Raw genomic sequence first — 19,925 nt, forward strand, 5'->3', positions numbered from 1 at the left:
GCTTCCTGCACCATTTAGCAGGACACAATGAACAAATTTTGCAAAGAGCACAGCATGTGACAGGTGTAATGGAGCTACCCCTGACCCACACATGAGGATGCAAATGGACTTAGGCCTCCTGTACCTGTATTGGTCACCCACACAAAGTGCCATCAGCTTCAGTGAGAAATTACTTAGACAGCATGTACTATGCTGTATAGAATGCTGTGCCTTTGTTTTGGAAACCTTTTACTATAAACTCACAGTTCACATCTTTTCCACTCTCTTTTTCCATTGTTTTTTGTTGACGTGGTTTGAGTTATTCTGACTTGTACCAGCTAAAGACCTGAATCTTGGGCTCCAAACCTCTTGAATGACTAGAAGGTCATTGCTTGTGTAATTGATAAGTTATAGGAAAGGCACAAAAAAATTACCACTAGAAATTTTCTAAGATCATCCAATCTTTAACAGCAAAATATTCAATCTTTACTACAATACACGTTAAGTGAATGTATGTGCTTTAACTTTCACAAGGTATTTCAGGGACATAGGTTACCTGGCAACATTCTTAAAAACACACTGGCCTGATTCTGATCTGTCTTACACACTTACACAAAGTTACTTGAGATAACGTGGTGTAAATATAGCCAGAGATCAAAACTAGCCCTACAGCCACCTTGTTTTTCAGAGGACCACTGAATCGTAGAAGGCTTTCGTTTGGAAGAGACCTTAAAGATCATCCAGTTCCAACACCTCTGCCATGGGCAAAGACACCTCTCACTGGATCAGGTTGCTTATCCAGCATGGTCTAAAACACCTCCAGCAATGAGGCTTCCAAGACTTCTCTGGGCATCTTGTTCCAGTGCCTCATCATCCTCATGAAAATATTTCTTCCGAATGTCTGATCTAAATCTCCCCTCTTTCTTCTTAAAACTATTGCCCCTCATCCTATACCTACACTCAGAATCACAGAATCACTGGGTTGGAAAAGACCCCCAGGATCATCGAGTCCAACCGTTCCTATCAGCCACTAAACCATGTCCCTCAGCAACTCATCCACCCATCTTTTAAACACCTCCAGGGATGATAACTCAACCACCTCCCTGGGCAGCCTCTGCCAGTGCCCAATGACCCTTTCTGTGAAGAATTTTTTTTTTGATATCCAGCCTGAACCACCACTGGTGGAGCTTGAGGCCATTCCCTCTTGTCCTGTCCCCTGACACTTGGGACAAGAGGCCAGCACCCTCCTCTCTACAACCTCCTTTCAGGTAGTTATAGAGAGCAATGAGGTCTCCCCTCAGCCTCCTCTTCTCTACGCTAAACAACCCCAGCTCTCTCAGCCGTTCCTCATAAGGCCTGTTCTCCAGCCCCTTCACCAGCTTTGTTGCTCTTCTCTGGACTCGCTCCAGAGCCTCAACATCCTTCTTGTGGTGAGGGGCCCAGAACTGAACACAGGATTCGAGGAGCGGTCTCACCAGTGCCGAGTACAGAGAGAAAATAACCTCCCTGGACCTGCTGGCCACGCCGTTTCTGATCCAAGCCAAGATGCCATTGGCCTTCTTGGCCACCTGGGCCACTGCTGGCTCATGTTCAGTCGCTGTTAACCAACACCCCCAGGTCCCTCTCCTCCAGGCAGACTTCTCCTAGTCTGTAGCACTGCATAGGGTTGTTGTGCCCCAAGTGCAGGACCCGGCATTTGGCCTTGTAAACCTCCTGCCATTGGTCTCAGCCCATGGATCCAGCCTGTTCAGATCCCTTTGCAGAGCCTCCCTACCCTCCAGCACATCGACGCTTCCACTCAGTTTAGTGTCATCTGCAAACTTACTAAGGGTGCCCTCAATGCCTTTATCCAGGTCATATATAAAGACATTGAACAGGGCTGGACCCAGCACCGAGCCCTGGGGAACCTCACTTGTCACTGGCCTCCAGCTGGATTTCACACTATTTCCCACCACTCTCTGGGCCCTCCAGCCAACCAGTTTTCCACCCAGGAGAGTGTGCGCCTGTCCAGGCCAGAGGCTGACAGTTTCCGAAGCAGAATGCTGTGAGAAACTGTGTCAAAGGCTTTACTGAAGTTCAAGAAGATACATCCACAGCCTTCCCCTCATCCAGCAGCCGAGTCACTTTGTCATAGAAGGCGATCAGGTTAGTCTGGCAAGACCTGCCTTTTGTGAACCCATGTTGACTGGGCCTGATCACCCGGTTCTCTTGCATGTGCTTCATGACAGCACTCAAGATCACCTGCTCCATGACTTTCCCTGGCACTGAGGTCAGACTGACAGGTCTGTTTTTCCTTGGATCCTCCTTGTGGCCCTTATTGTAGATGGGCACAACATCAGCCTCCAGTCCAGTTGAACTTCCCCAGTCAGCCAGGACTGCTGGAAACTCCGTGATCAAAAGTCCCTTTTTTGTCTTTCCTGTAGGTCCCCAATAAGTACTGGAACGCTGCTATAAGATCTCCCCAGAGCCCTCTCTTCTTCAGGCTGGACAAGTCCAACTCTGTCAGCCTGTCCTCATATGGGAGCTGCCCCAGTCCTCAGATCATCTTTGTAGTCTCCTCTGGACCTGCTCCTACAGATCCACGTCCTTCGTGTACTGAGGGCTCCAGAACTGAGTGCAGTACTCCAGATGAGGTCTCACAAGAGTGGCGTACACTTAAACATACTACTTTCATCCCAACATCACTATCCCTAAGCTATTTTACCTCAATTACACTCTGATTTAAAAAAAACCTTGAAGGCAATGGGTCATATTAAATCTGTTTTCTTTCTTTCTTCTCTGTCAAGTTAAGGCTCCTGGAGATCTGTTGAGTTTCAAGATTGGGTGAGGGAACAAGACTCTCTTAGAAGTCCCGATTTCATTTATTGATTAAATACTCTTCACTAAGAACCTCCAAGGCTAACAGGCTCATTTGAACAGGACATGCTGTTATCTTACATATTATCTATAAGTAAGATTTCAGATAAGTAGTTGGCTTAGCGTGTGAGAAATCAAGACTTGTAGACCTCTCTTAGGGAAGCCAGCTTGTTTTTTCTGTCAATTTCTGGGGAATTTTCATTTCTTTTAAAGTTTTCCATAGAATTACAGCTTCATTTTTCCCGATATCCCTCACATGTATGTAGTCATGAGAACCAGAGCGTGCTGAAGTTAAATAGGCACAGTTCAAAATTCAAGTCAAAGACTTTGCAGTTTTAGGTTTTGTTTGGAACCAGAAGCAGAAGAGCCAAGACACTGCATAGAAGAAGAAGAAGAAGAAAAAAGAAAAAGCTGTTTTCATAGTGGTTTTGGCATGGGAGACTGCTCTGAGAGATACTGGAAATCATGCAAGAAGAGGATGTTCTTAAGACATTTCCAGCCCTGCTGAAAGGCTGAGGGCTTTAGATAAGTATCTGCATGCAAGGATCTTTATCCAAAACAAAACACCCAACCTTTTGCAGTTCACCCTAACAGTGATTTCCTCCTCTGCATCTCTCCCTGTGCACTTGTGCACACAAACGAGATCTTTAAGGCATCCTAAAAGCTTTTCTTGCCTGTAACATCTTAATCTCCTCCTGAGCAAGATTTTCTCCTCTGTGAAGGAAAGGAAGAACATGGAGAAGTGTGCCATGATACCCAAAGGATTTTCTCTCCTTAACCTCAACACACACCTCAGGATGGCATTACTCCCTCTTCTTCTTTGCCACATCTCTTCTGTGTTCTTCATGATTGTTTCCTTTTTTTTCCACCCTGGAAAAAAACAACATCCCCCTGCCCTCCCTGGCAGTGACAGAGACAGAAATCAGCACAGCGTCAGCAAAAGTTTAACCCCACAGCTGGGATGTGAGCTTTCAGCAGCAGAGAATAGAGCTGGGTCACTGCACTAAAGCAAGACAGATTGATACAAAGTGCTTGCTCACTCCAGGAAGGGAAGAATCAGAAGCCAGTTGATAAAAATCTTTAGGGACCATCTATTGTGAGGTTACAGTGGCCAAGTCTTGAGGGTTTTTTTTCCTGGGAAAGATCAATGTGGAGTATGTATTTTCTGTTGTAATCCTCAAGACAACATAATATTTAGATGCTAGCTCAACTGGATGGATATCTCATTGGGCCAGTGTGGATTTTAGAGCTGTTGAAACTGGAGATGGAGCATGTGGACTCAATATGCTGCTTAGTGTGTAAAGTTTGCAGCTCTGATGACCTAACAATCACGTCTGTCAAGAGTTATTGTCCTTAGAAAGAGGATGCTAAAATATTCTTTCCCACTCCAGTTTGCAACTGAAAACTTGTTAGTCTGTAATATCTTTTATTTATAGCACTTTTTGACTGAAAGTTTCTGAAAGTGCTTCTATCTGCGAGTTAATTCAATGATACTTCTGGGTGGGGATGGCTGTCTGTGGGAGCCTCTGACCAAGGTTTCAGGGTCTGCTTTGCCATGGACACATGTGAAGGACCCAGTCTGTCTTGCCAAGTTTGCACTTGATCCTAATGTCTTTAGGGAAAGACAGAAACCCACCTTAAACCTAAGAAACAGCAAGGAGAGAAAACAGATGTTTAAACCAGCTGGGAGAGAAGATTCAGATGGACACCAGCTGATTTTGAAAGCAGAGGTTGGAAAGAATCATTGCCAGCGCTGGATGACATTGTTATGCAAAGGGCCTGGGACAGTGAAGCCAAAACTCAGAAGAAGGGATCTGGAGGTTTCATCCAACTCAGCCATCCCCAGCCATGGTGCAGGGGCCTGGAGAAATCAACAACATGGACCTTGTGCACGGAACACATCCCCAGTGACAGAGGTTCTCCTAAAGGCACAGTCCCGGGGCTCGGATTAAGTATGCAAATGCACACAACCCTTAATGAGTGCAGTCACTGCAAGGCATCTGCTTATTTTAAGTCCACTTCAGCGCCTGTTCATCAGCTGCTCCACATGCAGCAGCTGGCGGCAGCCAAAGGACCAGCTCCTCCATGTGGCTCCTGGCAGCTAGAGAGGGTCATTGAGCCCTCTACTTCCATCCTGTGTTGTATCTGCAGGCCAGGGAAGCAAAAGTCAGATGAACTGATGGGTTCACAATTCCAGCCTATGATTTCTGCTTCATCCACAGCCAGACGAGATTTTGCCAAGATACATATCAGGCAGCTGCTCAGGACACTGCTTTTTTGTCTGTACCACCCCGAGCATGCTGGCTGTTTGTCTGTCTCCTCATCTGTCTCAGCAACCCTGCTTCAAGCTGGTTGCTTTGCTATTCTCTGCGGTGGCCAGAGTGTGTTTGGCAAGAACCAGCCTCTTCCTGGCACTTTTGCCAGGGTTCTCGAGGGACTCGCTGCAGGGACCAGTGGCATCGAACCTGAGACGCAGTGAGTGCCTATCTGTTTCACCACTTTCTAACTCCCATGGCTTCCCAGCAGTCCCTCCTGATGTGTCTTAGTGGTAAAAAGGGGTCCAAACAGGCTTATAAGAAGCCCCATGGACATGAGGAGCTGCTGCTTATGGGGCTACTCCCTGCTCTGGGTCTCCAACTTGACTTGCATCTTAATACCTTTGTGCCACTGTGCTAAAATCCTTAATGCATCTTCTGTTCTGCAACCATGCCTCTCTCATACCATTTTCAGCATCAAGATTACTTTTTTTCTCCAAATCTCTTTCCTCTAGGCACCAGTCGAGGTGCATTTTAAACCACTTTATCTCCGTCATGCATATGCCAGTGTTTCAAACTCCAGTTTAATTGGAGAGAAGTCACTGGCTGAAAGTTAGCTCTCTTGGGTCCTTTCAATAGAGAACATGTATTTTGCCTCATCTTTTCTCTTCCTCCTAACAAAACCTGCATCCTCCCTCCTTTGTGGATGGTATTGGGGCTTGCACATCTTGGCATGAACAAGGGTCATGTTGCCTGCTTTTAGGGCATCTTTCACTCTCTCCTTCTTCCCCAGAGAAAGGCATACATGTGTTGTGTGTACTTGTTTGGGTTTTTTTCCCCTTTTATTGATCCACTGAGTGTCATACCATGTTTTGCTTCCTTTGGTGCTCCTTCTGCACATACAGCTTTGGATTTATGCATGTGAGAGAGGGAGCCCCTCTACAGACAATCTAAGAGGGAAAAAGGGAATTAAAAACTAAAAAGAAAAAAAAAAGGAATAAATATTTGGAAGGAGGGCATTTAAAAGGAGAGAAAAACAAATCAAAGCTGGTGCCAGGCTGGAACCGGCAGCTGGTTGCCAGCACAGCAGGCTGAGAAGTTGTTGGTGGAAGCGCTTAGTGCCATGTTTGGGTTGCTTAAAAAAATACACCCTCCCTCATTATTCAGCCTCTGTTTTTCTCCCAGCCTCACAAGCGGGAGGAGGAATTTGGTTGCCAAATGCAGGCTTGCATGAAGTTTGTATTTGTAGCAATGCCAAGGGATGCAGACAGAGTATGTCCTACCCTTGTGTAGAGGTGTTTGCGTGTGTGAGTGCATATGCCTGTGCTCCCATGAGTACTAAAGCTCACCTGCACTTGGACAGCTGCGACCTGGGTTAGACTGGGTAGGCATATTGTGGGCGCAGCGGCTCTCTGCTTGGAGGAGATACCAGTGCATTGGCAACCACGGCGTGATTTTGTTTTGCTGATGTGAGGGGAGGAGGTGGGAAGGCTGGGGATGGAGGAGAAAGGGGGGCTGGAGGTGGAAGGTTGTAACGGTTGGCTGGAAAAATTTCGAGGAGTACAAAGGAGTGAGTGATGAAAAGGGGTGCCAGGAGGGGGAAGGGAGGCTGTGAACTGTCTGCAGTGGAGGTGGGAAGAGATTTATGTTTGCTGAGTGGGTTCAGAGATGGGAGCAGGTTGGGAGGATGCAGGGTGACACAGATGAGGCGGAGGATGCTGTTTGGAGTCTGATGGCCCCGGCAGTGAAGCGGTGGGGCTTTATTTTCTTCCTCTCTATCCTCCTCCCTCCGCTGGGTGCTTGGAGGAGAAAGGAAGACAAAAAGCTGAAACGGTGCCAAAAAGGAGCTGCAGTGACTCGAAAATGGCACTCTGCGCCACACTAATATTTCGAATCTGAGCTGCGCTGGAGAGCAGTGAAACGTGCCAAGAATGAGAATGTCTCAGCCATGGGGCCACTGGACGGGTTCGGGGGTGTTCTCCTGCCTCCCCGCTTCCCTTCTGCCTTTTAGCTGTGGTCCTTTTCTCCCCCATCCACCCTCAGCGATATTTAGGGGTTCTGAGAAAGACGAGGGGAACTCTTGCTGGGGAGCTGGGGCAGAAAGGGGACAGAGGGAGGGCAGCTTCTTAAAGCCCAGGGCTGGTGCACTGTGACAAGGTCCTGGCAGAAAGGCTTTGCTTCTAAGCCAGTCTCTAGCCCATTTGTGTGTGTTACAACGGTCACCAGAAAAAACTACAAGCACAGAAGAAGTGAGTGTGTTTGTCCCCTCCTGCCATCTCCGTATTGGGGAGGGATTTTGATTTTTTTTTTTTCCTAGGGAGGAAGAGAAGACTCGATTCCTAGGGAGTTTTCTGATTGTTTTCATCTTGCCACTCCTTCCCCTCCTCCTTGCTGTCCTCCTCCCTCTCTCTGTACCCATAAGTCTGCTCTCGTTGCTCTATATCCTGATGCAAGGTTACTTGTAGGACACACAAATCTCTGCAAGGTGCAGTGTTGCCTGCATCAGTGTTCCCCTTCGCTTCTCATTTGCTGGGGGATGAGGCAACTTCCAGGCAGCTCCACAGCTCAGCTGAGCTGGTTAATGCAGTGTCAGTGCTTCCGTTGCAAAAGCCTCTTCCTGTAAAGCCTCTCTGGATAAAACAAACAAACAGAAAAAATCATGTAGGGCTAAAACTTTGACAGCAATTTTTCAGGCTTATTAATTTGCAAGGGGTGGGCTCGAGTTTTGCTCTGATTTTTATCCGAAATAAAAGGTTTTCACTGTGTTGGTCCCCTTATCCCTCCATTCACAGATCAGGAGAAGGTACATGAAAGTGGGTTTTTTTAATATATATGTGGGGGTTTGATTTTTTTAAAAAAATCTTTGAAAATTTTTTTACCAGCACAAACATTCTTATGGTAGTCCAATACTTGTGATATTCAATCATCACACACACATACTTCTCCCTCGATCATGTGCACATTTGGATGTGGAGTTTTAGGTTTCTTTGCAGAAATTTGTTTTTTGAGTTTCTTTACAGAAATTTGAGATTGGAGAAAGAGAAAACCCCTGCCTTTGTGTTTGAGAACAAGTCCAGATCCTGTTTTAACAGCCGTTTTAGCACTCACCCAGCCAGCAGGTCAAGTTCAAGGATATCTTTCCAAAGCACATGCAGAGGCTCATTAACGTGCTGCATCTCAGAAGCTTGTGGGTGGCTGGGTTGTTAGCTCAGCCCAGTTTGTAGTCTCAGGCATGGGATGATCCCTGTGACCTGTCTTTCACCTGAAAAACATGCCCTAGTATATATATCCAAACCACTTCAAATCTCAGCTTTGATTTCAGACACGTGGGGCTTCTTTTGGAACACTTAATTCTGCTCAAGCAACACCTTTTGGAAATACTGTCATAAACAGTGGGGAATTTAGGGACACTTAAATATGTTTTCAGCCTGCTCTCCTCGCTTCTTCTCACAGCTTCTCACAGATACATGGTCTTTCCCTTGCAGATGATCAAAAGATCAGTCCTAATTAGTGGTAATAGGAGGTACATTCATTCCTGATGTGATGATACCAGGTGTGTTGAGTAGGATGTCTGCAGCAAATGATCTCTCACTCCTCCTCCTCTGAGCTGTTTCTTGGACCGTGTAGTTCCTGTAGCTCAACTTGAGATTTCACAGAAGAGATGCTGCTGTCTCTTCTTGCACTTTTCTCTTTATCACAAGAGAGGGGCAGGTAGCGCTTGGCTCAGGAAACCTTGAACAGCATGAAGAAAGAGGGTTGGCCAAGTAACTTGGAGTAAGATGTGCACCACTGTATATTCCACCAGATCCTATCTATTCTTCATTAATAAAATATATACATAAAAATACATGGGTATGCATGTACACATGTGCTTGCTGTTCGCTTTTCAGTTGCCTCCTTCAACCAATGAGGTGAACTGTGTATTTAAGCTACCATCCTCACCGAGGGCACATGCCATGCATGAATTTCCCACCAGTCCTTGCTGACCGTTTTGACTGCAGCTGCAACTCTTCCTCTGGCTACAACCTCCTTTCTTTAACCTGAGATCCCTAACAATGGGATGCCAACCTACAAAAGCAAATGTCAGGAACAGCGATGCACCTGCACAGAGCATGGCTCACACTTTTAGATGTGGAGCCATTTTATGCGTACAACTGACTTAAACCTTCTAATACTTCAGCTACCAAATGACAATTCCCAACAGATTTATAGAGATGATGACAAATATTGATGTGGATCAACAGTATCCATGTGTGCAAAGCAGTAATGTGGTGTTTGTTGTTCAGGAAGGTAAACTGAGGACAGCAAATGAAGAGCCATTCCTAAGCCTTTATATTTCAAAATGCAGACCTCTTTCTGTTCCTCAGTATCTTGGCAATGCTCTGGAGTAAGGGAACTTGCCCATCTTGGGACAAAAATGTTAGCCTTATACTTTCCAGGTGGTCCAAGTAAGCCATCTGGGCAGCTTGGTCATACTTCCCAAAGAGTATTGCAAGGCATTGATAAGGCAGCTGAATGCTTTTGTTTTTATCTCTCCCTGTATCAAAGAAATGTCTTTGCATGTGTATCACTGAAACAGGAGGTCTCATGAATCTCAAGTTGCTTCCTTCAAATCCCTCATCCTTTTAACTCTTTGTAATGAGAAATATTGTGTGCTTGGAGTTGTTAGGAGACGACCTGTGCCTAGAAGGGTTAATCCAGAGTAAGGCTATATTCCACCCCTTCTCCTCACTCCTTCCCTACTCTCAGTCTTTCATTTTTTTTGGACTGGTAACCTCACATTTCTGTAATCTAAATGTGCAAATGCTTTGCAGTCACGGTCCAGTAGCTGGGTTAATCTCAGACCCCTGGAGTGGCAGATGGCTGATTTGTTGCTGATTCCAGTTACAGAGAATCGTGCCACCTATTATCTTTGCACAAGCTGCTGCTTAAAAGGATGCCTTGGGCAAAATCAGTGAAAAGCAAAACAAAGAAAACACTCTGTGATCTCCATCACCACAGGTGAAAATGTAAAATATTTCACCTTTGTGTGAAGGGCTTGAGAGGCGGACAAAGAGTGGAGAGGAGGCAGGAGGGGAAAAAGGGAAGAGGAAGATCTCATTTTCATACCATAACTGCAGAAGCACAGGGCTGAACAGGTTTGCCTCAGTCACGATGTTGAATCAAAAGCACTTACCCTGTTCTAAATGGTTTTGCAGTGTAGTAATTGGCTTCAGCTCCCTGCTCTAAGTATTTATCATGGTTTAGCCCTGGCCTGGCTAAATTTTGGCAGCTAAAATTGTGCAGTTAGCTCCTACATCCCTTCTCCCCACTGCCAGGGAAAGAGGAAGGGGAAATGAGAGGAAAAAGACTTGCCAGTTTAGAAACAAAAATTACAGCTTTAACAACAACAACAAGAACAACAAGAACAACAATAATAATAATGCAATAAAATATATACAAATATATGAGATCGTGCCCCCACCCTTCAATGACTGCATCACCGCAAATATGCTAGAGCAGACACAAGGGAAGGGATCCATGTCTAGAAGGGAGCTGACCTCAGGAACTGGATTCAGGAATGCATGGATTTGGGATCAGGAGGAATAGCAAATGACATCTTTATGGGGTGTTGGCCATGGGAGGAGAGGGCAAGACCCTCATAATCTCTCAATTTATACGAAGTATGATCCATATGGGATGAAAGAGTCTGTTTATCAATTTAGGGTTACCTGTCCTGTCCACCCCTCCTCATACATGGTGCCCTTTTCCATCAGCTCAGTGATGGCCTTGGTTGCTATAGGTCTCAGTATAAGCATTGGCCTTTTTGCATCCCGATGACCTGTGTTATCACTTTTAGAATCACAGAATCATAGAACCACCACCAGATTGGAAAAGACTCACGGGATTATCAAGTCCAACCATTCCTATCAAACACTAAACCATTCCCCTTAGCACCTCGTCCACCCGTGCCTTAAACACCTCCAGGGAAGGTGACTCAACTACCTCCCTGGGCAGCCTGTTCCAGTGCCCAATGACCCTTTCCATGAAAAACCTTTTCCTAACGTCCAGCCTAAACCTCCCCTGGTGGAGCTTGAGGCCATTCCCTCTTGTCCTGTCGCCTGTCACTTGGGAGAAGAGGCCAGCACCCTCCTCTCTACAACCTCCTTTCAGGTAGTTGTAGAGAGCAATGACGTCTCCCTTCAGCCTCCTCTTCTCCAGGCTAAACAACAGCAGAAGAACACTGTCTCAAAACCATGCAGTTAACTTTCAGAGAATGAAGTTACTTAGAGCAACTGAATTAGTCACAAAACTGACTCTAATGTAGCTCAGACCACAGCAGCCTTAAACAAAGCAGGAGGGCTGGCATCCTGTAACACATTTCTACTCTTCCCAAGCCTTTCTGCTGCGGGGTGTCATAGGAATCCACGGCACCACTCTCTGCAATGATGGCTCATTGCGTGCCCCACAGCTCCTGGGGAAAGGTGTGACGGCCTCATGGTGCTGCCATGCTTTCCAGGGCTACTTGGGAGGAGAAATCTGTGTTTTTGCATGGGTTAGGGAGAAGCCTGGGGTACCTTTTAAAACTGAGTGGAGGCAAAGGTGAACCCTACCACCAGGTTCACCTCAGAAAGCTCTAGCTGGTAGATGCTGTTGTCCAGGGAGAACAGTGTACTGAAAGGGAGAAGGGCAGAGAAAAACTGAATGCTTGTAACCTTTTTTTGCACAGTCCCACGATCAAGTTTTTCTCTTTTCTTTTTGCTCTGGGAAACACCACAGAGTCAGCTGAAGAGTCTGGGAAGAGAGTGTGGATTCCCTGTGCAGAGTCCAGTGACAAAATCTGTGAACAAGGTAAGAATAAGAGGTTACGACAAGTTTTCGTTTCTTTCTTTTTGCCTTCCAAATCCTTTCTTGCGCTGTTAGACATGAAATGTAAGATGTACATCGCACAGAAACTGATACTCCAAGAGCTAAGTGAAAGAATCTGCAAAGATTAAGCTAAATAGGACTCCTTTTTAATGCATGCCATTATTATGGTTTGGGTTTTAGAACACTTTGTATTGTATCCAAATGATATATGTATGAATAATTGTTACCAACCTCCTGACACCAGGACCTAATTAGGAAGTAAGAGTCTTAAATAGGCCATTTGCGTAGTGAGCTTCCATATGTCTCCTTGTGCAATTTATTTGCTTCACTCCATTGAGATATAATGAGAATGAAACTCCTAGAACTGCCTTTGACTCTGAGGCTCTCCTCTTTATCTCCTCTGCAGTTAGAGCCTGCTATTAAGATGACAATATCTATTTCTCTTTGTTCAGAAAGAAAAAACTACTGTACTACTGCCCTTACACCAGGTTGCTTAAGTTTCTCTATTTCTGATTTTCCAATGGAAATAGAACAAGAAATGCCAAAACAACCTGCAGCCAAAGAAAAATTTAGTGCTTTCAGAGCAAGCACAAAGAAGGTTAGGATAGGATGATCTTGAAGGAATGCTATGTACCATATCTACCTCAAAACCCCACTAAAAAGCAATGTTGTGGTATTTCAGTCAATGTATAGATGCGATTTGAAGAGAACTATGTTGGTTCTGTTGGGCTTTCTTCCCGCTAGTATGGAGGAAAGGTGAAAAGTTGGTACAAGGCTGCCTGAGTTTTTGCTTACTTTTGAATATTTAACTCAGTCTCCCTTGGACTCTCTGGAGCTATCTGATCAGGCTACATCACAGAGCATGTTCTTTAAATATGGTTTGAGAAAATATCCTTTAGTCCCAGGCATACATGACTCCATCCCATGCTTCAGGTGTCCTGCTTTATTCTTTTACTCCCTTTACCTCAAAGTCAGCAAAACTTAAAACATATGATTGAGTACCATTTTCCAGCAGTGAAATTTAATGAATGCTTAAGGTTTGGGTTCTTCCCCCCAACAAAAAAAAACCAGGGCCTTATTTAGTTTCTCAGTGAGAGACTATTCCAATGATTTTGTTTATTATAATTCACTTGCATGTTCCCTTCCAGGAATTGTCAATGCCTTCCAGAAGGGAGGTTAGTGCTGGTCCCTTCGCAGTGATAATTATAATCAGACGTGTCAGCCTTCACACAGTCTACGCTTATCACTTGCATTTAGGAGGATTTTTCCTGAAGCCTATTACCAGTGCTGCTGCTTAGGGAAAAATAGTCATGATTTTTTTTGCTAATCTATGATAGCTCTCAGCTTTTAAAGCATGGAGAGGAGCAAAATGACTGCCAGTTGCAGTTAAAGAAACTGTCCGTTGGTTCTGGTGTAGAGCTCTGCATCTGGAGAACCAGGGAGTGAGTGGATAGTCTGGGAAATGCTGAGGAGCTAATCTGTTTTTTACAATTCTCCAGGTGTGCAGGAGATGTAAACCAGTGCTTTTTTCCAACAGTAACAGTCACAGAATCTATCTCTGCAGACCTGCTAGACAATGGCTTCAGGTGGCAGGTGGTTTTTGGCAGTAGTACCCTCTCTCCCTGCTGTTTTGGGCAGCAGTCTGTTTTTGCTCCTGCTTGGATGCAGGATGGTCAGAGAAGTGTCTGCGGTCAGTGGTGAAGTCATGGCTGGCATTCAGGCATGGGCATAGTGCCGGACTAATGATCCCACTGCCATCAGCACATCGTAGTATAGTGGTGGCCAACTGGACAATATGATGGTGTTGGGTGGGGTGTAGTGGTGTTTCAGCCATTGCTGGCTATTTGACAGTTGTCCACACTCCATTTTCACTTAGTTATTCTTACTGGTATGCTAATAAGCCCTCTTTCTTTGATTTTTGCTAACCAAAACCCGGTAAATTTTAACATTTCATTAGTGTAAATCAGTCCCTCCTATATTACCACCATGCTTTTCTCAGAGATTTAAGTCCTTTGATTTTAGTAAAATTTTAGGATGGCAGGGATATGATTTGTCTTTATTTTATTTAAATTCACTGGGAACTAGAGATTTATTTATCAGGTGTCACTCCCTACAGGAAGATAAATGCCATGTAGCAAAATTTCATTTGAAGGCTTTGCTGTTGCATTCCTCAGCCTGCTACATAGAATGAAAAAACCTTTGGATGAGCAGACAGAGTGATACGTAGCGGCAGCATCTTATGACCTTTTGATCAGCTGAGATCTCAAGCCATATTAGTGGGCAGATTATGATGTGATGGAAAGAGGGCTAGGAATAGACTTTTATCATGAGATCCTTCCTGTGAATATCCTTCTTCGATGTAGTCGGGTGTCTAATCACTAGAGCGAAGACAATCACTTGAAAACAATGATGTGAAAAACTGCTATGGACAATCCAAATATTTTCAATTTTGCCAACTACCACTGAATATTACAGTTTACAGTTTCTCCCTAATATTCTCCTACCCTCTTGTTTTTATCAATGTTTTGGTGGACCTTGCAATATTTCCAATCACTAATAACCCCATTTTGTCAGAAAGAAATACAGAAAATTGACCCTGAGTGCTTGGACCACAGGGGAGCTGCAGCCCCCAAATTGAATGTATACACATGGGAAATACAGATATATGACTGAGAAGGGAAACATTTGCATGGAAATGTCTGGGTGTCATTTTTGAGATAATAACAGTGATGCTTAAACCTATTTTGACCCTTTTTATGGGGAATAAATGCATGTTTTATAAAATGCTTAGCCCTGATAGTATTTTTCTTTTGCACAGAGCCAGACAGAAGCAAGAACAACTATTACATTTATCTTACTTGCCTGCCTGTGCAGGATTACTCCTTAAACTTTGCTGGAGGTTTAAATTAGCCTTTTTATCTGTGTGAATCTGCAGCCTTCTTGATAATTGAACTTAAAGGAATTCTTATTCATTTCTGGCTCTGTGCATCAGTAATGGTTGTGCCAAAGTTTAATCTGGCTGCTATGACCACTTTTGAAGGAAGGAAGGACAGACATGTGTTTGTGAAGTCTGCTCTAAATGCATTTAGGCCTGTCTGAGCATAAGTACATGCCCAGGCAGCCTGTGCTGGTTGTGGAATATGTGGCATAGTCCTGTGCACATTAACATGTACAGAAGTTAATTTGAGTTGCAGACATTTTGTTTTCTCTTGAAGCCAAATGAGCTGCTCATTTTCCTGATGGGAAGAGGGAGAAGAGCTAGCAGTATGTGAATCCCAAACTGGTATCAGTGCAGTGAGAATGCTGATGCATCAGGTTTGGAGAACAATAGCTGCCACAGCCCTGTGGAAGCTCTTTGAAAATGAGAAGGTTATGGAGGTGGAGGAAATGCACAGCAGGACACTGTCTCCTGTTATCTCCCCCAGCCTTTTCAATCAGGTGCCTGCTGGGCTTCCCACTCCTCCTGCCTTTTGCACTAGATCGTAGGATCATAAGGTATTAGACTCCACTGGCATGAAGTCAACTGCCATCGTCCTGGCATTATAGCTCCTGGACTCAGGGAGCTGCTGTGAAATGTCAAGGCAGTGAGCCACATGGTGATTGTAGCTGCAGCTGCCAGGACCACAGAGGTGTCAAAGTAGGAGCTGGGAGGAGGCATCAGCTGCCTTACACAAGTCTTCGCCACCTTTTCTTTGGGAAAAGCAGGCACTGCAAAGGGTGGGCGGCAGCCTTGGTGCTGTCTGTTCACCAAAAAGTGCTGCTAGCAAACTGTGATAAGGTGCTTCTTCCCATGCTCCATCTGCAACCCACGAAGTGGTTACTGCATGGATGATGCCCATGGATGAACACTGCAAGCATCATGAGTGAAACTACTCAAAGAGGTGGGTTCCTCTGAAGAACTCCCGTCTGAGAGTAACGGCTTCTGATGACAGCTTTGAAACCTTTCCACTAAGAAAGCTTTGTGATGTGTGTGGTAAATGGGATGTAGGCACAAAATGTTTCTTCTGCCCCCCCTCCACTGCCTGGTAGTGCTTGAATCCCTGCGTGATTTAAGAAGGTGTCTGGGTTTGGTTGACATCATAACAAGATGCCTTCTGCCAGAATGTCCCTGCTCTGATACAGCCAATTCTTCTCAAAGTAAGGAGCTTACGTTCAGCTTCTTGTAGCTCAGAGGGACCTGTGCCTTGAGCAGCTCAGCACAGACGTTCTTGTCTTTCTCTGGTTTAGCATGATTAGAGCATGGGATAGTGGGATGCTTTTTGAGGGTATGCAGTTTGGGGTATGCAATTTAAAATGTTAAATATTGAAGATGTGTATCAGGCAGATGGCAGTGTTTTGGGATGGGAAGAAAGGACAGTGGTTTGGTTACAAAGTTAAGCTTCCCACATATAATATCTTTATTGTTTTAAATACGTAACACCCTTGCAATTGTTCTAGGATTGCAGAGAGCAATAATCTCCAGTTTCTCACTGATTAAGTGTGATATCATAAAACAGCAAAAGATTGTTGTTATAACCAGACTTAGAGCCATACACTTCCCTGCTCCTCACTGGAAAGAAATTGTGTTGGGCAGGAAAAGGGAAAGAAGGACATATGTCAAAATTATCTTAGGCTGCATCTGTCTTAAGCAAGTTAAGTAGTGTCTGGGAATGTTGCTTAGCACAGGAGTGTGGCTGGGTATGATCTAGATGAGTCCTTGGCACGCTTTTGGTCCATGACAACTAGCAAACTCCTAAATCATTCGTAAGCATGGATTAGTGCTCATCCCAGTGATCTGTTTGCATTTAGCTGTTGCATTAGAGAAGCTAAGACATGTTTGTAAGCCGACGTATAAACCATTCGGTGCCAGTTGGCCTCAATACCTGGGAATATTTCTGCACCCATTTAATTTACTAGTGGACAAACTCTATTTGTCAGCAGTAGGAAAGAGGTGGGCCACCATGGCAGCCTGATCCTGACTCCCTTGGTCCTGACCTCTCCAAATTGTGCATGGTGTCTAACATATCTGAGCCTACCGGGTTCAACACATTGATAGCATAGAAAAGGCTATACTATCCCATAAAAAGGCTGTGTGTAGTCCAGGCATATTTCCTTTATATTTACTTGTCACCTGCCCTGCCTCTTTGAGCTCAGATATAAAAAGTATCAAGTCACTGAAGTGTTCTTTCCTGTAGCAGTGAGTGCCACACATTATTTTCCTTAAAAGAAACTATTTTTTAGTCCCTCACTATACAGACATTCCTTTTTTCAATAGGTTCCATCCAAAAGCTAATGTTCTGTATAATTCCCTTTTAGTGATATGGTGGTTGATAATGAAATACATACATAAGAGGCAATTGTAGAATTATAGGCAACTGTAGAATAAAACAACTTTTAGAAGGATATAGCGTTATGTCTTCCAAATGTAAGTAAAAAATAAATACGAAAAATAATATTATTAAAAAATAAAAAGGAAAATTTTGAGGTCACCCTGTCTATATATGTATATACAGACACACACCTCCTTTTTCACACTGAATCAAAAACCTAGATGAAAGAATAACTTTGGCTCAACTACTGCAACCAAAGTGAAGTGCTTCATTATCTTTTTTTCGCTGAAATCTGTTCATGCACAAGGTGCTCTGATATAGCGTATGTTTAAACATATCAAAGAAAATATTTTCCCTTCAAGAATAACTCAGGTGTTTGGTCACAGTGGGGATGAAATCATTGATGTAATTTGGTACATATTTGGAAACATGACCTTAATCTGTAGGATTTCAGTGATGAAGGTATTTTCCAAGGTTAAGCCAGTTAAGTAAATGATATTTTTGACATTTTAAAGATATTCCATTTTTGACAAAGAAAACAATATCCCAGTTGTGTCACTGAAACTCAATGCCCTGTGTTGCTTGTTAACAACTTCACATTTATTGTTTCAGTGTCCCAGTTTGCTATCAAGTATCAATGCACTGCTACATACCAAATAATCAATAGTTCTGTCAGTAGAGTATGCCCTGGAAATACTATATTACTGTTAATATTGATCCACACAGCAGAAATCAAGGCATCAAACTTTGCAGGAATTACTTGCACCCTGGCTTTTACTTGCTGAGCAACCAGCTTGAAAATTGCTACAGGTACAGGGACCAATGTTTTCTGCACACCCTGCTCTTGTGTATTGTAAAGATCACAAGCACAAACACAAGAGTATCAGTGCACACGCGACCTGCAGATATGGTGCATATAGTTTCATTTCAGCCTTCTGTGGTTTCTGCGTGCAGCAAACCAGCTGCAAAGAGTGCCAGTAAAACCAAGCTGCATCTGCTCTGGGATCTGCCTTCAATGGTGCAGCGGAGTAGCTTGGCTGGTCAAACTAATCAATGTCCAGTGTTTTCTTTTTCATGGGAAGAGTGTGATGGGCTGTGGATGGGTAGCCTGAGATCTCTGGCAGCCTTCTCCAAGCATGGTAACATTGTTAGTGAAGGCTTGTGTAATTTTCTTGCAGAGATGACTTTCAGGCTCAAGCTATTGGCTGGGGAGGGGGACACATCCTTCAACACTGAGGCATGTTGGCAGCCTCAAAAGCATCCGTTCTTTTCTATCTTGTTTCCCCAGGCTGCCAGGTTGCCTTGGGAGATAGTAAATGTGGTTCTCCCTATTCCCACTTGTGTATTCACACACAACCCTGTGAGTTTGGTGGTCTTTGCTGTATCCGTAATGGCTTCACAATGAAGCTGTGAATGGAAGTTTGGAAGATTGATCTTAAAATTTTCAGTCTTCCTAGAAGTAGCCTAGAATTTCATTAGCTAAGATATAGGCAAGATTTAGTGTAAGCTCCTTTCAGGTTTCACTAGATCCAGAAAATTTAAATCAGTATTTTATCTATGTGCCACCAAAATTAGTTGGCACAATGCTCTTCATATAGCAATATATCATTCTGATCTCTTGTATGTGACTAGCATTTCCCCTATAGGATGTTGGTTGTTGGTTGACAGCCCGACTGAATATGAGCCAGCAGTGGCCCAGGTGGCCAAGAAGGCCAATGGCATCTTGGCTTGGATCAGAAACAGCGTGACCAGCAGGTCCAGGGAGGTTATTCTCCCTCTGTACTCGGCACTGGGGAGACCGCTTCTCGAATCCTGTGTTCAGTTCTGGGCCCCTCACCACAAGAAGGATGTTGAGGCTCTGGAGTGAGTCCAGAGAAGAGCAACAAAGCTGGTGAAGGGGCTGGAGAACAGGCCTTATGAGGAACGGCTGAGGGAGCTGGGGTTGTTTAGCCTGGAGAAGAGGAGGCTGAGGGGAGACCTCACTGCTCTCTATAACTACCTGAAAGGAGGTTGTAGAGAGGAGGGAGCTGGGCTCTTTTCCCAAGTGTCAGGGGCCAGGACAAGAGGGAATGGCCTCAAGCTCCGCCAGGGGAGATTTAGGCTGGACATTAGGAAAAAAATTCTTCACAGAAAGGGTCATTGGGCACTGGAACAGGCTGCCCAGGGAAATGGTTGATTCACCTTCCCTGGAGGTGTTTAAGGGACGGGTGGACGAGGTGCTAAGGGGCATGATTTAGCGTTTGACAGGAATGGTTGGACTCGATGATCCGGTGGGTCTCTTCCAACCTGGTTATTCTATGATGCTATGATTCTATAGGATGATACCATCACTGACAAGGTTTCTTTAATAAGTGGCTCTCTTTCAATAGTAAGACTGCTCAGTAGAAAGTAACCTGGATGTGAGCAGAGCATAGTCTCACTGTGAGTATAAGTGAGGAGATGCAGGCATTTGGGATGGTGATGGAAGGGTAAAAGTAGGAGCCTCAGATGTCTGGAAGGAGTTAAAAAAAACCTCTAGCAAAGTGGGAGAGAAAAACATCTCTCCTTACATGTCTTAGGAAGAGGGAATCAGGAGAAATGGTACCCTCTGCAGTGTGTCAGAGGGTTTTCTCCATGGGAAGGTGGCCTCATCTCTGATTCAGGACCCACTGTGCTCGCAGACAATATCAGGTAGAAG

General features: G+C 44.5%; 1 protein-coding gene across 3 annotated transcripts in view; it reads left to right on the plus strand.

The window, feature by feature from the left end:
• The window catches only part of SETBP1 (SET binding protein 1), a 262,079-nt gene that overhangs the window by 108,947 nt on the left and 133,207 nt on the right, over window positions 1-19,925 (plus strand). For 2 of the 3 annotated variants that reach the window (XM_069880366.1, XM_069880364.1), the window contains one exon: window positions 11,850-11,921. The exons of the other annotated variant lie outside the window; for it this stretch is intronic. In XM_069880366.1, the coding sequence (XP_069736467.1) occupies window positions 11,850-11,921 (72 nt within the window). The remainder of the gene's footprint in view (window positions 1-11,849; window positions 11,922-19,925) is intronic. 3 annotated transcript variants of the gene reach the window in all.

The sequence above is a fragment of the Phaenicophaeus curvirostris genome, chromosome Z (genome assembly GCF_032191515.1).
Source record: "Phaenicophaeus curvirostris isolate KB17595 chromosome Z, BPBGC_Pcur_1.0, whole genome shotgun sequence".
Lineage (NCBI taxonomy): Eukaryota > Metazoa > Chordata > Aves > Cuculiformes > Cuculidae > Phaenicophaeus > Phaenicophaeus curvirostris.